The sequence below is a fragment of the Podarcis filfolensis genome (genome assembly GCF_964270895.1).
Source record: "Podarcis filfolensis genome assembly, chromosome: 7".
Lineage (NCBI taxonomy): Eukaryota > Metazoa > Chordata > Lepidosauria > Squamata > Lacertidae > Podarcis > Podarcis filfolensis.
Window position 1 is genome coordinate 36,393,774 of NC_139603.1, and position 19,564 is coordinate 36,413,337.

General features: G+C 41.3%; 1 protein-coding gene across 4 annotated transcripts in view; it reads left to right on the forward strand.

Moving 5' to 3' along the window:
- Positions 1-19,564, forward strand: part of MBP (myelin basic protein) — a 99,415-nt gene that overhangs the window by 14,918 nt on the left and 64,933 nt on the right. For 2 of the 4 annotated variants that reach the window (XM_083624045.1, XM_083624046.1), the window contains exons 1-2: positions 10,386-10,459; positions 10,558-10,630. The exons of 1 other annotated variant lie outside the window; for it this stretch is intronic. In XM_083624045.1, coding sequence (XP_083480171.1) covers positions 10,401-10,459; positions 10,558-10,630 — 132 coding nt within the window. In that variant the 5' untranslated portion in view covers positions 10,386-10,400. Of the gene's footprint in view, positions 1-10,385; positions 10,460-10,557; positions 10,631-19,564 lie in introns of those variants that run through there. One more of the 4 variants, XM_083624048.1, reaches the window with a different exon arrangement.

Consider the following 19,564-nt stretch of genomic DNA (forward strand, 5'->3'; position numbering starts at 1 on the left):
ACACAAGAATAGGGAACCTGTGGCCTTTCAGATATTGTTATATTCCTTCTGCCATCAGTTCCAACCAGCATGTCCAATAATTAGGGAAAATGGGACCTGTAGTCCAACAATATCTAAGGTGGCCAAAGTTTCCCCATCTCAGATTTATGAAATATTAATCATGTGAGTAGATAAAGGCCATATCAAGGTACAAAGTCTGAGCAGCATTTATCTTTTAATTTGAAAACAGAGCAGAGCACGGGTGTATTTGATATACCTGCACAGTCTGAGAGGTGTTAATATAGTGACTTGTCTAAATTCCAAGCTGATAATTATGTTCTGTCTACTTAAAATGCTTCCTAAAAGAATCAGACGAAAATAATGTATTCATTTCCTGCTCAAGATGAGTAGTGAATCCCAGCGGATTCAAAGGGGCTGTATGATATTAATTGCTAAAAATATCTCTCTAATTGTTCGGGATCTTCAAGTAGGTATGCACAAATTTGAAGCAGAAAATTTGTAAGGCTTTGTTTCTTAGTATCCTGACCCTGATCTGTGGCCTGGGCAGGCTACCGTTCTGTGCTCACTCCCCTGAGTTCAAATCCCACAGGCTTCAGAATGTAAGATCCACAAACTGCTGGATCTGTCCAAAACCCCATCTATTCCAATATTCTTTTCCCACATAGCCAACCAGATGCCTATGGGATTTGCTTCTGTCCTGAGTAAACAAGCTGAGGACTGCCATGATGGTCAACAAAACTGAGAAAATGGTATAGTACAGTCTCTGGCCTTGAATAATGCCTTCATCGTTTAAAGTGATGGCATTGTATTGGAGGGACTTCATATCCCCCAAATGCTTGAGGCCCAGTCTTGGGATGTGCTGAACACAGACTCCTTCATGGAAGAAAGAACTGGCAACACAGGCCCTCTGACAATCCACTTTACCAGTGCCTGAGCCCTCACCTTAACCTAGAATAAAGGCCGTCCCCCTGAAGAGATGACAGAAAGTTGAAGAAGCACTGGGCTTCAGGGCAAACCGCCACACCTTTAAGAAATCCTCTCCTTATCGAGGACAGCAGTCTTCAGAGTTTTTGTCCTGCTATGTCACACTCAGTATTGCCCAGGACATCACTGGAAGATGTTTGTTTCTTAGGAGCTGTCCACAGTTCTGCAGGCCCTTTGTGTTTTTATTCCCTGTCTTTGTGACCTTCCTTCCTTCCTTCCTTCCTTTCTTTCTTTCTTTCTTTCTTTCTTTCTTTCTTTCTTTCTGAAAAGCCGCTGCTAGCTTTTACTAAGGACTCTCTTGGGCTAGATAACTTTGTTCTTTTGAGGCCCCATCTGTATGATACATTTAAAGTAGTATCATACCGTTCCATACAGTCATGGCTTCCTTCCCCAAACTACTATTCCCAGAGTTCACTGGGATGAGGGATTGACTGTTAAAACACTCTGAGCAGTTCTGGGCAAGGAAATAGGAGTCTTCTAATAACTCTCATCACCATTAACAAACTACAGCTCTCAGGGTTTGTTGGGGGAAGCAACAACTGTTTAAAGTGGTATGATACTACTTTAAATGTATAGTGAAGATGGGGCCTGAGTTTCTGTGTGGCTTCAGCTGATTCTTGAAGGAATTGTCTATTTCCCCCATGGGAATTATCCAGCCCAAACTACATGCTGCACCATTTTATCCTGGGACATGTAGAAATATAAACATCTCATGCTTCAAAATAAATTACGCCCAGATCAAATTATCTGCAAACAATGGGATTTTATTTTGTTTTATTTTTTGCCTGCAACAAACTGGGCTTGGCTCACTTGCTTGAGCCATCTGCAGCTCTTTGCTCAGAAAACTCGTTTTGTGGTGTATTTGTGGCGCATTGTTGTGAGCTTTGTGTAGGATGATTGAGCAAGCGTGATAGGATTGCCTCTTGCTCATGTTTCTCTCTTACGATTCTAGGGCTTAGATTTCAGTAAGGAAAAAAGAAGATGTTTCTAGAACAGAAGAAAGTACTTCTTCACACAGTTCACAGGTCAACTATGGAAGCTGTTCCCACAAGAGCTAGTGCTGTTGCACTCATATCCTGCTTCCATGCTTCCCACAGACACCTGGTTGGCCACTGTCAAAACAGGATGCTGGACAGATGCTCCAGCAGGCCTTGTAATTGGTCAGTTGATTGCAATGTGCTTACACCTCTTTTTTTCAGGATCTTATGGACGTTCCTTTTATCCTCTCAACAGCCCTGTGAGGTGGGTTATGCTGAGGAAAAAGTGACTGAGAAACCTGTTTTTAATTAAAAAACCGTATTCACAAAACCGAGCCCAACTCACCCTGAAAAGATAAACAAATCTGCTTCTGAGCCCTTAATCCCACTCACTGTTCCTGAAATAGTCAGGAGGAAAGCTGCACCAGCCTTCGTAAATTACAGAAAGTGGCAAATGGACAGCAGGAGAGGCTGTGGCAGGAAATTGCAGGATCCAGATGGGGAACAATGTGGACTAGTTGTGCCAGCTGGCATATACGGAGTGATCCTCAAGAGCTCTGGCTTAACGTCAGCCTTGACATGTTGTGCTTAAAAAAAACAAAACCAGAATGCATAATCTTCACATGGCTGCTTTTTGTATTCTAGTTACAGATTGCATAAGGTCACACACTCCGCTGAGCACATGTTTTTGTGTCAACACATGCCGTTTAGGTCAGGTGCAGATCTGCTGTCCTCGGGTACAGCAGTATTAGGCATCTTAAAGGCATGTTCCTCAGATTCATGGGGATAATAATGACCTATTTTCTTCAGCTCAATTGCTTGCTTAATTTGTTTTACTCATTTGCAGACTCCCTGCTGCTGAGAATCAAATATTTATCATTTGGTGCCCAGGAGCTGTTTTTAAGAAAATAAGCTTGGGCATAGGCCAATGGACTGTTTTGAAATCTTTTTTTTTTTTAATGTCATTTTAATGTTACTTTTTCTCTCTGCTGTTGTCGGTTCGGAGTAATATCCTGGTCTTAAATGTTTATGACGCCCTATCTGCCTTTATTGTTTGAACATAAACCCTTGCAACTGGTACCACATTTTGCAATATTTCCCAGTGTAAATTAGTAAATTTGTTGGAATAAATTAATATTTCTCTCCCCTCAAGTAAATTTGAAATTAAATAACAGAATTACAGTAGTCATGCTGAGAAAGCACTTCAGCTCACTCAGAATCCCAGTAATCTTAACTATTCCCATGCGTGCTTTCTTGAGAGTCAGGGTGAAACTTCATATTATTCTAAATGCAACCCCCAAAATAGTTCCCCTTCCATATTGGAAAACCCTGTTTCCTGATGCCACAGCACAGAACTATTCTGTGAAGGCAAACTGATTTTCAAAGGAAAAGCTCAAATGGAAAATGAGCCCTAATGCATCTCTGAAGGAGCTGTCTAGACTCCAACCAGCTATTTTTTAAAAGCAAAAATATAAGCTTGCAAAGAAGATTGTGCAAAAGAAACATTACAACGACAATTTCTGTCTGCAGCTATCGCTGATATCTGGATCCCTGCTGTTCTTGTGAAAGTATTTCATAGAGATAACGTCTTAAAATTATGTACTCTTTCCAAATTATGTGCCCTTTCTCACTTTTCTAAAAATAACTGTGTACAGAACAGTTTGCCGAGCAGTTTTGTTTAAAATGGGGATATGGCAATAGTTTTGTGGAATATTTCCCATTCCTGTTTCAAAATCAGTATTCATACAAATGTGCACTTGGAAGAAATGCATCCATTTTATTGTTCATAATCTTCCCTGTCACTACAAACCTAACAAGAAATCAAGATGACACACACACACACACGGAAAGGAAAGGATCTGAAGGCTACTTAATTGATTTTGGTTTCCCAGTCTTATAGCTGCTCCCTGAATCTGGAGATTCATTGATGCTTTATAACAGCAGTAACAGCAGCTGGAAAAGTGATCTTGCACAGGCCAGTTCTAGATTAAAAAATGATCCAATCTCTTACTCTTTATGTGTCCTTGCATTACAGTTCCTTGCAGGTGTAAAAGCTCTGCTGTCTACATGGATCTTCTCTGCTACAGAGAAGAGCTTTTAAAATTATGGAGCTGTAAGCTTGACTGAAGTGAATGAGGACGCTCTCTTAAGAGACATCTCCAACTCTATGTGCCTAAGCTGCTGTTTCACCATAAACTTCAATATACTTAGCCCATCATCTGCATACTTAAAGCACATATGGAGCTCTACACTGGGTCTGTAATGGTTACTTAATAATTTGAAGACTGCATCCTTCCATGCTTCCATCAGTTCAGATGCGACCTGTGTGCCAAGCCCCGACACCTGTTCCCACTGACTGTCCTTCAAAATAGAACTCTTCCCCATTCTCCCATGTCTTTTATCAGGGATGTTATAGCAGCAGATTTCCTGCAATGGATTGGGGTTCAGCTCGATAACTATTGAAGGCCCTTCCAGCTGTAGCCTTCTGTCTTTCAGCAGCATTTAAGGCCTCTTTACTTGGACAGGCTCTCTAGAGCCAAAACTAAATCCATTAAGTGTCAGCGGGCTTTCTATATTAGACACCTATTTTATCTTTGTCATTTGATCATTATAAGACTTCAGTCCTTTTGACAACACTGGCTAAAAATTCGCAGCTACATAACAACAACCAAATATGTTTTCAGCTTTGCTTAATTAATACAGGAGACTCTTCACACTTTTCCTCAGAGGCTTTATATATTCATAGGTTAAATGCACATTTGAGAAGGATCTACATTTTGTATTTCAAAGGCTTCCATCAAAACATCTTGTTCCACATGATTTTAGCATCAGGCAGATGGAATGAAGTGGTTTGTCTGAATCACACTCTGAAAAAGGAAGTGCACCAAGGAGGTGTGACTTTGCATAGACACCAGGCAATTAAATGTTTTCATGCAATGCGGCAAACAGGAACTCGTGTGGTTAGTTCTACTGACACTTCTTTTTTTTTTGTAAAAGCCAATTAAAAAATACCATTCCGTGTAATTATTATTCCATGAGAAATATCATACGCTGCCATGTAATAGCACTATGAGAAAACAACTTTTAAAAAACATTTTAATTGCCTACCAGCTCATAGATGAGTAACTAATAAAGATAGACTTGGCTAATTGATGAATGGACAGTGTTTATAACAAGTAATTAAAGACTGGATATTTTCCAAGACAAGAATGAAAAAAATTCAATAATGAAAACGCATCTTTGCATCCCCAAATATGGGGATGGTTCTAGGCCAAATATGGTTCTAGGCTGGAATTGCATTGTACTGTGCTAATCCTATACAGTTGGTACCTCAGGTTACATATGCTTCAGGTTATGCCGCCTGTAGGGGTGTGGCACCCAGCCCGGGCAGGGGACAGTCATGATGGCACCCTGCTGGGATCGCACTGCCGGGAGCAGTGCACTCCCCCCACACTTTTTCTCTGCCAGTCTTCCCAGGTAAGCAGAGTACATTACAGTCATACCTCATGTTGTGTCCACTTCAGGTTACGTGTTTTCGTGTTGCGTCCCGCAGCAACCTGGAAGTACTGGAATGGGTTACTTCTGAGTTTCGCAGCTCGTGCATGCGCAGAAGCGCTAAATTGCACCACACGCAGACGCGGTACTTTGGCTTGCATCAGTTCCGTGTTATGGACAGGCCTCTGGAACGGATCCCATCCGTAACATGAGGTTCCACTGTACAGTGGTACCTCGGGTTAAGTAATTAATTCATTCCAGAGGTCTGTACTTAACCTGAAACTGTTCTTAACCTGAAGCACCACTTTAACTAATGGGGCCTCCTGCTGTCACCACGCCGCCGGAGCCCGATTTCTGTTCTCATCCTGAACCAAAGTTCTTAACCTGAAGCACTATTTCTGGGTTAGCGGAGTCTGCAACCTGAAGCGTATGTAACCTGAAGCATATGTAACCTGAGGTACCACTGTATTGGCTTCATAACAACCCTGGGTGCAGCCATCACTTTTTAACAAGCCAGTATGGTAGCTTAGACTGAAGGACAGTGACTTTCCAGTTAGCACATGCTAAAGGAAAGAATGGTCATGCTGTAATAGGAATATATAACTTTCTAAGTTTTGCTCTGTAATTTGTTCTGTAGATGTTTTCAAAACTGTCTGGGAAACATGAGAGATGCTTCTCTAAAAGTATCGTGCAATCATATGAATTATTTGTGGTTTGGAAAGTGTTAGTAAAGACATCCATTTGAAGTGACAGCTGGAACATCTGCAAAGTGTGTGGAGAACAACCTGATTATATTTGTTGGATTAACAACAACAAAAAACCCTAAATGCTAATGATATATGTTTGCTAATTTAGTGCTGCATGCTCATGCTGCAATAAAACAGTAAGTACATTTCATTTTTTCGTAATGGATTTCAGCATGGGCCTGCTTTGAAGGACACACTGGAATAATTTGATTTTTAGAGCTTCATAAAACTCTTTTCTCTGGTTGACAGATGTATGTTTATCACATGGTGGCTACAACACCAAGTGGTGCCTTGCATGTCCATGTGTGAGTGGGCATTCAGGATCAAAAACCATCAATCAAACTTTCATATCGACTCATGTCACCTCAAATGCAGTCCTTTTCAATGGAGTCATCTCACAGTCAGCTATGAGGCCTCAAAAGTGGCAAATTCATCTGATGTGAGGAGCATGCAGATGTTTGAACCAACCTTTAGAGTTGCTGTCATCTGCAACAGAGTAACTCAGCTACTCCTTAGGAATATGAAATATATTGCATACTTAAGCTAATGTTGCTTGTTATTATCTATGTGGTGGGTGCATTGTTTTCTCTCTCTCATAAATGTTATGTTAGATGACATACTGATGTATTATTTGACACATACTCCTATCCCCCTTCCCTTATGGTATTATGTACAGTGGTACTTTGGTTCTCAAACTTAATCCGTTCCTGAAGTCCTTTCCAAAACCAAAGCGTTCCAAAACCAAGGTGTGCTTTCCCATAGAAAGTAATGCAAAGCGGATTAATCCGTTCCAGGATTAAAACAACCCCTAAAACAGCAATTTAACATGAATTTCACTGTCTAACGAGACCATTGAAAATGAAAATGAAAGCAATAAACAATGTACTGCAGTCATACAGTCAATCGATCAGTAGCTGAACTGGGTTCCACACAGTCACAAAAACAAAACAAAAAGAGCTGCAAAAACAAAAACGCAAAATAAATAGCAAAAACAGACCGACACTCAAAATGGAAGTGTGGCACTCAAATCGGAAGCATAAGACTCAAAATGGAGCACGTTCGGCTTCCAATAAAAGTTCGCAAACCGTAACACTTACTTCAGGGTTTGCAGTGTTTGGGTTCCAAGTTGTTTGAATACTAAGGCATTTGAGAACCAAGGTACCACTGTATATCACACACACACATACACGCAGCCACATAAACATATGGTGACATATTGTCAGGTAACAAGCGATTAATAAGTTTAATAAATACTTTTTGGGAAAGATGTTTCTTTCATGCTAGCTTCATGGTAGGGTCTGCCACCATTCCTGTGGCTACGGCTGTCTTGTGCAATGAACTGAGCACGTCCAGGCTGGTCAAACTGGTTTCAAACAGGCCAAGCGGGAACACACTTCAGAAATATCTTTCTCGACTCTTCTGTTTATACCTGTGTACAGCAACACTCATTCTTCTTCTGTAAACTGTCGGGAAAAACAGGCATAAGTTGTTGTTGTTGTTTAGTCGATTAGTCGTGTCCAACTCTTTGTGACCCCATGGACCAGAGCACACCAGCATATGTACAGCATATGTACATATGTACAGCATGTGTACAGCAGGGCAAATGAGTGACACCACTAAAAAAATTATTTCCTTTGGTGTCGCATCTGGCCCCCTCAATTATTTGGAGAAGTGAGCGCCTCTGCAGTTAATGTCATAAAGTGGAATACAGTGGTACCTTGGGTTACATACGCTTCAGGTTACATACGCTTCAGGTTACAGACTCCGCTAACCCAGAAATATTACCTCGGGTTAAGAACTTTGCTTCAGGATGAGAGCAGAAATCGTGTTCTGGTGGCGCGGCGGCAGCAGGAGGCCCCATTAGCTAAAGTGGTGCTTCAGGTTAAGAACAGTTTCAGGTTAAGAACGGACCTCCAGAACAAATTATGTACTTAACCCGAGATACCACTGTACATTTATTAGGAATAGGTAAAAGGTAAAGGTACCCCTGCCCGTACGGGCCAGTCTTGCCAGACTCTAGGATTGTGCGCTCATCTCACTCTATAGCCCAGGAGCCAGCGCTGTCCACAGACACTTCCGGGTCACATGGCCAGTGTGACAAGCTGCATCTGGCGAACCAGAGCAGCGCACGGAAACGCCGTTTACCTTCCCGCTGGAGCGGTCCCTATTTATCTACTTGCACTTGGGGGTGCTTTCGAACTGCTAGGTTGGCAGGCACTGGGACCGAACGATGGGAGCACACCCCGCCGCAGGGATTCGAACCGCCGACCATGCGATCGGCAAGTCCTAGGCGCTGAGATTTTACCCACAGCGCCATCCGCGTCCCAGGAATAGCCAGCCACAATGGCCAACCAATGTTCAGAAATGATGAGTGTTTGCAGTCCTACAGCATCTAAAGTGCACTATGTCAGCTAACTCTGATTTACATGATGTCAGTAACCATTAATCCAGAGGCAGTATTAAGGAAGGCCAATATAATTATTCTCATATAAATCGATGTGGGTTTATATTATTTTTAATTGCATTTACATCCTACTTTTTTCTCCAAGGAGCTCAAGGTGGTGTAAGCTCAAGGTGGTTCTCCCCTTCCTCATTTAATCCCTACAAGCAACCCTATGAGTGGGTTAGGCTGAGAGGCAATGACTGGCTCATGGTCACCCAGTAAGATTCATGACTGAGGGGGGAATTGGACCCTGGTCTCCCAGGTCCTGGTATGACACTCTAACCACTACACCATACTGGTTAAGGTAGTTTAGCTTGTTGAAGGCCAACTGGTTACCTGAGATGTGAACCAGAATCTTCTGGGCTCACACAGTTGACTACTAAGCTGTAGCAAAACCTAAATGCTGTTGCTCAAATTGCACAAATTGGTGGTGGGGGAAATCTCTTCTAGAAGTTGGCAGACAATATGAAATAAGGATCAATAAAGAGCAGTTAACTCCCACTCTTATAGCATACAGAAGTGCTATTAAAATATCACTAATCTGAAAGAAGTTGGCAGTACACGAATCATGTCAATTTGACTCATGTGATTTCAATGGATTCTCCCACTGAAAGAACAAACATTGGGTTCTGCTTGCATTGTGTTAGCAGCCTGTTTTGTTCTCCCTGTCTTTCCAAGTGGCATACCTTTCTATCCCTGCTTCCCTCTCACCCACTTGGAAAGACATGCCAACTGACTTTTTTTCTCTGGATTCTCTCTGGTTTCTGTTCCACTTCAGAGAATCAGCATTCTTTTTTGGTCACTGTGGGGAGCAGAGCCTTTAAAAACCTTACTGGAAGTAGTTAAATGTCAGCTGAGCCTGCACGATTCTTCGTGCACAGCGAACTTGCTTTCAAGGTATTGATATTTTAATAGTGTTTCTGTATACTATAAAGAATGGGAGTTAACTGCTGTTGATTGATCTTTTATTTCTTCTTGTCTGCCAACTCCCAGAAGTGGTTTGTGGCTTATTACTGGGTAAATTATATTAATCAACCACACTAGCATTTAGCAGGCAGATTTTGAGGATGACTTGGATTTGGAGAATTCACTAATGCTTCCGGGTAATTTGTAGCTTGATAGCATGCACAGACTTAATATTTGATGTACAGTGGTACCTCAGGTTAAGTACTTAATTCGTTCCGGAGGTCCGTTCTTAACCTGAAACTGTTCTTAACCTGAAGCACCACTTCAGCTAATGAGGCCTCCCACTGCCACTGCGCCGCTGGAGCACGATTTCTGTTCTCATCCTGAAGCAAAGTTCTTAACCTGAAGCACTATTTCTGGGTTAGCGGAGTCTGTAACCTGAAGCGTATGTAACCTGAAGCGTATATAACCCGAGGGACCACTGTATAACAATTCACTCCTACAGCTGTTTAGGATCAGGCTTCCGAGTGAGTCAGTGTGACAACAGCTTAAAACAATCAAGAACTTTCTATGCATTGGGCTAAACCTGCCACACAGTGAACCCTGTAGTCCGGATATTGCCCTACCATGCCTGGTCATGCTGGCTGGGGCTGATGGAAGTATGATTCCAACAGCATTCTGCAGAATCACAGGTTGCATCACCAAAAAAAAAGGAGGACATGGATATCCACAAAACTGGCATAAACAAATTGTAGGCCCAGCCCCTCTGGTCAGTAGTGCAGAAGTAGTCAATGTGGTTCTCTGCATATGTTGATGGACTACAACTCCCATTATCCCTGACGTTTGGCCATGCTGGTTCAGACTAATGGGAATTGGAGTTCAGCAACATCTGGAGGGCACCACATTGGGTACCCCTTCCTTAGCGTATGTAGAGTTAAAGAGACTATAGTTGACTGGCTGATTTTGGAATAACATAACTTTTTTTTCACCCTTTTTTTGTCTGTAGGTCTGGAAGAAATTTGAGGAGCACCATGGGGAACCATGTTGGAAAACGGGAACAGAGTACCGAGAAGGCAAAGGTAAGAGAGAGTCTGATTTCAAGCATAGTGCTAACTGGATAACAAATTGAAATCATTTACCTGGTGGTATTGCAGCCACCCTGTAAATGCGTTTTTTATCTCTTCGTACGGTCTGAGTTTAATGCCTTGATCAGGTAAATGATTTGTTAAAAGAAGATAAAAAGAAATTAGGATTTGAAGACAAAAAATCTAAATTTAATGTGGAAGTTATAGAAGGTAAGAACAAAATATTGTCTAGGATATACGATATTTTACTGGAGTGGTACACAAAAGACGAGGAGGTGAAGGAGGCCATGACTAAATGGGCGATAGACATTGGTTATAACATCGACTTTGAGAGGTGGCTGGAATTGTGGAATACTAATATGAAGTTCACGGCGTGTACGGCACTAAGGGAAAACCTGTGGGAAATGATCTATAGGTGGTATCACACGCCAGTGAAGCTGGCTAAGATCTATAGGTTGAAGAACAAAAGATGCTGGAAATGTGGAGAGGCAGAAGGTGACTTCTACCACATGTGGTGGTCATGTAGCAAAGTGAAAGGCTTTTGGGAATCGATTTATAACGAACTTAAAAAAAAATTTAAATATACTTTTCCCAAAAAGCTTGAAGCTTTTCTGCTAGGAATGATGGGTAAATAAATTAAAAAAGAAGATAAGATATTATTCCTATATGCCACAACAGCCGCAAGAATCATGTTAGCACAAAATTGGAAAACGGAGGTTATACCCAATATAAGTGATTGGCAGGTTAAAGTGATAAATTATGCCGAGCTTGCTAGGATAACAGGAAGATTAAGGGATCAAGACGAACAGAAATTTCATGATAATAAATATTTGATGTATATTGGAACTAAATTTCAGGCGACACTGGCGGGGTTGAAATAACTCTAACAGTAAGTGATTAGTAAGTAAAATAGATAAAATACGTGACTGTAAAACCTATCTGATACTTACCAAAGGAGTGGAGGGAAGTTCAAGGCTCGGCAGAGCCTAAAACAACTTTGTATTATACTTATGATTTGTGGAGTGGATATAATATGTGCAAGTTACGTAATGGATTTTGTATATGTCTATATGTATATATATGTAATATCAATAAAAATTTATCGGTGGAAAAAAAACAACCAAATTGAAATAATTTAGAGATAATTTCTTACATTTCCTGGAAGTTTTTATTGCTACTCAAGTTCATGGTTGTTGAAAATTCTGGTAGGTACAATTTTGTCCCCATCATTTCAGGGCAGCAACAGTATTTGGCTGTGTCTCATATAACAGCTATAAACTCAGAGTTTATTTGGATCAGAGTTCTTTGGATCAGCGTTTAGGAACGTTGCTCAATATAAAGTATGTTTTTGTTTTTTTAATTTGACCTCTAAGCTGCATGATTTTATGTCTCATATATAAGAAGATCTCCCCACATGGTTCATCCACTGAGGATTCAAAACTGAGTTTTTAATTTTTGTTGTCTTTGCTCTTTTCCCAATAGAAGCCAACATAAGCACACACACACCCTCAAAGCACGTATATTCTTTTGGGAAGCTTGGAAGAGTCTCCTATTTATCCCTGCTAAGGAAAACAGCAAAAGGCGTGGAGGGAGGAATTAATGGCATATTTGATTTGGAGCTTTACAAAAGTCCTTGGATAATTTTGCTGCTGAAGAAGGGGAGGTTCTGTGTGGTGATTAGATGCTGCTGGCTGTACCACTGATATTTAGGTTTGCAAATAACGTGATTCAGATGTGCTGGTTTCATTTTAACTGTTTCATTTCTCTCTTGCCATTTCCCTTGAAATATGAACGAGTGACTGGTTTTGCTAGTGTTTCAACATATCCTAAAACACATCTTAACCAGCATGTATTGGTTTTTGTGTTTTTCCAGAGTCAATTTTCAGAACCAAGTAATACTTTATTGGGAAGGAAATACCCAGAGTAGAGTGCTGAACATGTAGATGGGGCACAGAATTAATTTCTTCTAACATATAACGTGATTTCATTCAATTAACTTTACCGTTCTGTGAACCTTTTCCTGGCATACTTACTATGCTTTTTTACTATGTTTTTATATGTACAGTACTGTAAGCTGCCCAGAGTGGTTGGGGAAACCCAGCCAGATAGGTGGAGTGGTAATAATAATAATAATAATAATAATAATAATAATAATAATAATAATAATAATACTTTGAAATAGGATTTCTCCTTCTTTTTAGCTGCATGTGGCAGTCAGGACAACTTTCCAGTTAGATTTCATAAACAACCCCACCTACCTTAGCTGCAGCCTGCAGAGATCTGTCTGTCCTATTGTCTGTCTTTCGCTCTGCGTTTTTAGTTACTATCTGTTGTCTTTGGTGCAATCACATTGTCATGTCACTCAAAAGGGTCCTGGCAGGTTCTTAGCAATAAGTGCTGAGCATCCACCTTCAGCCACCATATGTGAGAAAGAAGTAAAATCATCCTGACCTGCAAAGGGGGGCGGGAGAGTTGGATATGAAATTGTTACAGCTGTATGATTTGAAATACTCATATTATTACTTGGGCAGGTGGTTTAGTGAAGTTAAGGTGCACTGGGCACAAAGACCCTTAAATTAATTGCATATGGCCTGCAGTATTTTCCAGTTCTCTGGACACTGTGGGCCCACTCCTGCTCTATGGACCACCCCTCTGGGAATTGCTTCTTCTTCCATTCTGTGTGTGTGAGCAAGGGAGGGGAGGGATGGGGTGGCACAGAAAGAGGGAGAGCTATGCAATTTCCCAACTATGCAGCCTCAGCCAACTGTCAGTTGTGCACCCTCCCCTTCGACTTTACCCGTGGGTCAACAGCTCTTCACAGGAAAATAATTCCCTTATACTGTACAGTATAGGCATTATGTAGCCAGTGTGGATGTTTTGAATAAAACCTGTGTGCTGAACACCTTCCCTTAATTAGCCAGCTGTGCCAACGAAAGAAGCAATGGACAAACTGAACTGTAGCTTCCTTTAAAATAACCCAGCTGCATTTATGATTCCCTTTTTGTGTCATCAACCTGCTTCTTTTCAGCCTTTCTTTACAGGAACTCTTGAAACAGCTTAGAAAGTCTATTAAAACCATGAAGAGCAGGCGTACAATTACCTTAAAGAGGGAAAATATTGACAAATAAATTTTGCCCCTTTTCTCTTGGCTTTTCACAAAGCGCTCTTCAAATTGTCTTGTTTCTGAAGTGCAAATGTTTAAGATACAGTGTGTTTTGTTGTTGGTGACTTCCCATCAGGCAGCATTCGATCACTGTACTTAAAATAATTAAGGCAGGAGCTGAAAGAGATGTTTTTGCAAGACAGGAAGTGGCAATGTTCTTGTGGCTTTGGTCTTCAGGGTGGAAGAGGTAATGGGGAGAGCGGAAGCTTTGTTTTCCCACATTCAGCAGACTTCAGTTTGTATCCAGGCTGATTATACTGTAAATTTTAAAAACGGCATGAACTGCCCTGCAGAAGCCAAAGCATGGCTTATTGATAACCTTCTTTTTCTTCAAATTATATTCCTCCCCACCCACCCCCGCCATTTCTGTCTGAAGGTAATTAGCCCCACTATATGCTTTTAAGCTTGTGCATAAAAGATCGAGAGTTGGGGGTGGGCCGGGAGGTGAGCAAATTTTCTGGTGATACTGAGTTGTTCAGGGTCGTTAAAACAAACAAAAAAAGGATTGTGAAGAACTCCAAAAGGACCATTCACTGAGTGAATGAGCGGTAAAATGGCAAATGTGATTCAATGTGAAATAAAATGGCTGATATCCTAATGCCATGACACAAATCTATGGTGCAACTGCATGTTTATTTATTTTTTAATCCTGTGAACCACCCTGAGACCTGTGGGTATAGGGCAGTATACTACTACTACTACTACTACTACTACTACTAATAATAATAATAATGGTGATAATGTGTACGTTTCTGGTTATCCCACATAAAAAGGGGATATTATGGAATTGGAAATGGTTCAAAAAAGGGCAACCAAACTGATCAAGGGGATGGAGCAACTCCCTTATGAGGAAAAGTTATGTTATTTGGCACTTTTTAGATTAGAGAAATAATAATAATAATAATAATAATAATAATAATAATAATGTATTATTTATACCCCGCCCATCTGGCTGGGTTTCCCCAGCCACCCTGGGCGGCTTCCAACAAAATATTAAAATACAATAGTCCGTCAAACATTAAAAGCTTCCCTAAACAGTAAGAAAAGTAAGAAGTGACATTATAGAAGTTTATAAAATGATGCCTGGGTAGAGACGAGTTTCTGTCCCTGTCTCTTAAGACTAGAACTTATGGATTTCCAATGAAGCTGAATGCTGGAGGATTTGAAAGGACTTCTTCATGCAGCACATAGCCAAACGATGGAATGTGCTCACAAAGGAGACGGTGGTGGCTGCCAACCTGGATGGCTTCAAAAGATTAGACAAATTTGTGGAGATAAAGGCTACCAGTGGCTACTAGCCATGATGCCTATGTTCCACTGTCAGAGGCAGTATGCCTCTGAATGCTAGTGGCTTGGAAAGGCAGGTGGGCAAGGTGCTGTTTCTCTTAGGTCCTGGCTTGAGGGGTTCCCATAGGCATCTGGTTTGCCACTGTGAGAACAGGATATTGGAGAAGATGGGCCATTGGTGTGATCCAGCAAGATCTTCCTATGCCGCCATGTTTGTAAAGAAATATTTTTTTTAAAAAACCCATTGATTCTGTTGCTGTGCCATAGCAGGGAAGATGATTATTGGCTTATGAGCCACAGTTGACATATGATTCTCTTGAAGAATGAGAATTTCAGTTATGAGCATATTCATGCCCTCCCCAGAGAAACAGCCACATGTTTAAGACCAAGGAAGTCTAGAAGAAGAGTTGGCATCAGCAGAAGGAGAAATTTAATTGTCGTCCCCCCCTCACCCCCAAGATTATCGAGCCTGGATAGGAGAGGGAGGAAAGAAGCAACATCACTGATGAAAATAGGAGGAAATTGAGAAGCAAGGGTTGTGGGGAGGGAGTGAAGATGTGTACACTGAGTCTGAGATGGCATCAGTTACGGCTTTTCACCCTTTTAAGTCTGTGGTGTATGGCCTTTTAGGCTGAAGAACTGTTGGCCATTCAGCTGGGCCTCGGTGGGTCTGCAATTTCGTATGACCCATTTCTAATGGCAATATTTCTTAGACCAGGAGAGTCTGTGTCTGCTTCTAATGCATCTATCCATTCCTGCAGAGACATCAGTTTAAGACAACTCAAATAGCATTTCTGCTTCTTTTATAGCAGCAAGTCATTAATCAACGGAAGATTAAAGTACCTCTTGGGAGGAACAAATCTGGAATAACCACTTCCCTGGAGAGCCTTTGTTACATGGAGGTACTCCCCGCATTATTTTGATGATAAATAGACCTGACAAAAGATCTCTTAAGAATCTGCTCACAGATTTCTGGGTTGATATAACAATTTCAACTGGAAGCAGAATTCAGCTCATTAGTTATTAAGACTGACAGGCTGTGATCATATTCCAGTAACACATGCAGAATAAGGATCTAGAAAGAACTGGAGAAAAGATCAAAGAGAAGAGCAATAGATGCTAGTGGAGTCTAAAGCAAGGAGGGGGAGTCTGGGGCCTTCCAGGTGCTGTTGAATTTCAGCAGCCTGAGCCAGCATGAACAATGGTCGGAGATGATGGGGGGGGCACTAGGACTATTCCTACTTTGTAGAGTCCCCAATATTTCCACCTGGCCTGGAGGAGAAAACAGGCTTAGCTGTGAGGTGTAATTGGAAAATATTCCACTTTTTGTTGTTGTTTAGTCGTGTCCGACTCTTCGTGACCCCATGGACCAGAGCACGCCAGGCACTCCTGTCTTCCACTGCCTCCTGCAGTTTACTCAAACTCATGCTGGTAGCTTCGAGAACACTATCCAACCATCTCGTCCTCTGTCGTCCCCTTCTCCTTGTGCCCTCCATCTTTCCCAACATCAGGGTCTTTTCCAGGGAGTCTTCTCTTCTCATGAGGTGGCCAAAGTATTGGTGTCTCAACTTCAGCTTCAGGAATTCCACTTTTAAGTTTGCTTAATTCCCATGAAACAGATTTTCTAGAAGTTCTTCTCATTCTTATTGTGAAATAGACAAGACGCTGAGTATTAAACAGATCACTGACACTTCTATGTGTTTTCTTTGCCGTCCCATTGCCCAGAAGATCTAATGAGCCAAATCTGATGGATGATATTTGAGGAGGTAGAAAAGAAGTATGCTGGGAAACTGCAAACCAGGATTCCTGAGTAATGAGGCATAATACGGCTGAGTTTTCCACTGGCTTTGAAAGAATGATCAAACTGAAACATAGACTATGTGTTATAAATGAAACCATTGATTGAAGCAAAGGGTCTTTTTTGCAGGTGGGCAAATTCCCTGTTCTGTTCTCCTCTTCACATATGTGTACACCTATGTATTTACTTTTATTTTTGTTGTGGGCATGCTATACAGATAGGCTTGTCTGCTGCATCTACTTTTTTTATTGAGCTGGAGTGACCAGAACTCCTCTGAGTCTTCCTGATCAGAAACAGAGTATGCTCATGAGCTTCCCAGATACTTTTGGGCTGTCCATAGCTGAAAGCAGAGTCACATCTGGAAAGTGACTCTTAGGCACCTTATGGAATAGAAGGGCATCAGTAGGTGTAATTAGCCAAAGACAATTGCTATTTTGATAAGCCATGTGTGATGGGATGATGAGCTGCTTGTGCGTAAAGTTTCTAGTCCCTCAGGGTTTGGCTAAGTCCACAAACCCCTGTCTGTAACGGAGCTCCATCAGCATGGCTCCGTCAGTCGCTGGCAGAATCCGACAGTGGGCGTTTACGGAATTTCTTCCAGCATAAAAGCTCCTTAACGGAAACACGCCTTCTGGACTCTCTGCGTGACAGTTTCCGGCGAGGAGTGGGTGTCCCTATAGGAGGTCCTGAAACCTCCCCACTGTTCTCGCTGGAATTGTCTCTGAGCCATCCTTCCGACTCACTTTCCCTTGGAGCTCTTTCTCTCCCCCTGCTGGTTCCCTCCTCAGCTGATAAGTCTCTCCCAACCTCTGGGAGCCCTTGCACCTCCGGTTCTTCCGATGACAGTTCCCTGACACCATGTCCACATTCCCTCATTTGATAAACATTGTCTCTCACCAGTGGCAGAGATGTGATACAGATCCACTCTATCTGAAAATAAAATCATCAGGATAACTTTTAACTGGAGAGAGAACTCATAGTTCACAGCAAATTCATTAAGATAAGTCTCTCTCTCTCTGTGTGTGTGTGTGTGTGTGTGTGTGTGTGTGTGTGAGAGAGAGAGAGAGAGAGAGAGAGAGAATCACTTTTCATATATTTTCTTTTTCATATTTTTTGTGTTTCTGCCCCACAATAAATTGTGTAGGATATCCTCAGTTATAATGTTCCAGATATTGTTTCAAATTTACAACAATCCAAAAATAACACCTCTTCATTTTCAGCAAATTTCTTCCCGCTTTTTCCAGTTACTTAAATCAGAGCTCTTATTAATTGTAGCAACTGATCAATCTCTCTTCTTTCTTTCTTCCTTCCTTTCTTTCTTTAAAAAAAAAAGCAACTGATGATCAAAATGCAATTTTTTGCTAGCTAATCCCAAGGGGGTTATATGCCTAGCCAGATACATTTCCACAGTATTTTTCCAAGTTATTTCCTTTGCTCAGTTAGAAATGGTGTCCTTATTTCCATAATTCTTTCCACTGTTACGGTTTCACCTCTTTAGATTCCCCTCTTTGCCTGCCTTGTTAGAAAGAGAACTTAATCTTGATGGAGCAGTTGTGTTTACTGTGCTGCCATCCGCTATTTAACTTCAAGACAGCTTACTCCATAGGTTCTGTCACCAAATAATGCTCAGCTGAAAAAAGATTGAAATGTTTCTTATCCGTAGGGTATGTTCTGGAAATGAACTTGGGCTTCTTTCTGGTATTGCTGTTCTCATGTCAGTACATGTACTTCTTACTGCTGTCTGGAATTCGTTGTTTTCAAATATAATTTGAGTTTACTAGAAATAGCACATTAATATCCTGGAATGCTATAATGGTCTTAAAAATGTGGCCCCCATGATTGATGGATCATTGGTATGTCTATTACATTATAAGAGAAAGGGTAACTAGAACGACAGGCTGTTTTTGGCGTGTCCAATTGCAGTTAAAATTGATACCTTCCTTTAACCACAAGATGTCATTAAACATCCCCTTTCATTTCCCAGGATAGTTTCTGGAGTCGCATTTGACCAAATGAGACGTGTGAGATAAGTTTCTTTTAAATTTCAACCTGTAGTCTAGCTGTACAAGAGAGCTTTTTTGAAAACAACAACAACTGTATAGATATGACACACCATGTTTGGGTGAAAAATAATGGATTGTTTCTAGCAGAACAGGACTTTCTATTTGTAGATGAATCAGCTGTCACCTTGGAGTGAAAGGCAACAAGCCACTCCCTGCCATGGTATTTGGGTGAATCATTTCCTTGCAATTTCCACATCTTCGCTAGAAATCATAGATATTTATCTGAAGCTGCAATGGAAATTTCATGTGATATGAAGCTCTCTTCTTGCTCGACTTTCTGAGGTCAGCCAAATATTGTGCAAATGCCACTGTTGTTGTAAATAAACAAAACGAAACACTAAAATGCAACAGTTAATGTTTCTGATTTAGTATTTAGCTAGCCACATCTACCCGGTTTTAGTTTTTTCTTAAATCTAAGGGAAATCTATATAAATCATTAGCATTGTTGCATACGCCTATGGTTTGCACGTCATGGCTTGTATCTAAGGAAATGCTGAGTCAACGTCCTGTCAGTGCAAGGATTCCTGCTTGTGCAACACAGCTTCCCCTCTCTCCTTCCCCCATGTTCCCCTTGGTCTGTTCTGGGGCTTCCCCCCTACCCTCCAGAGCAGATTTGT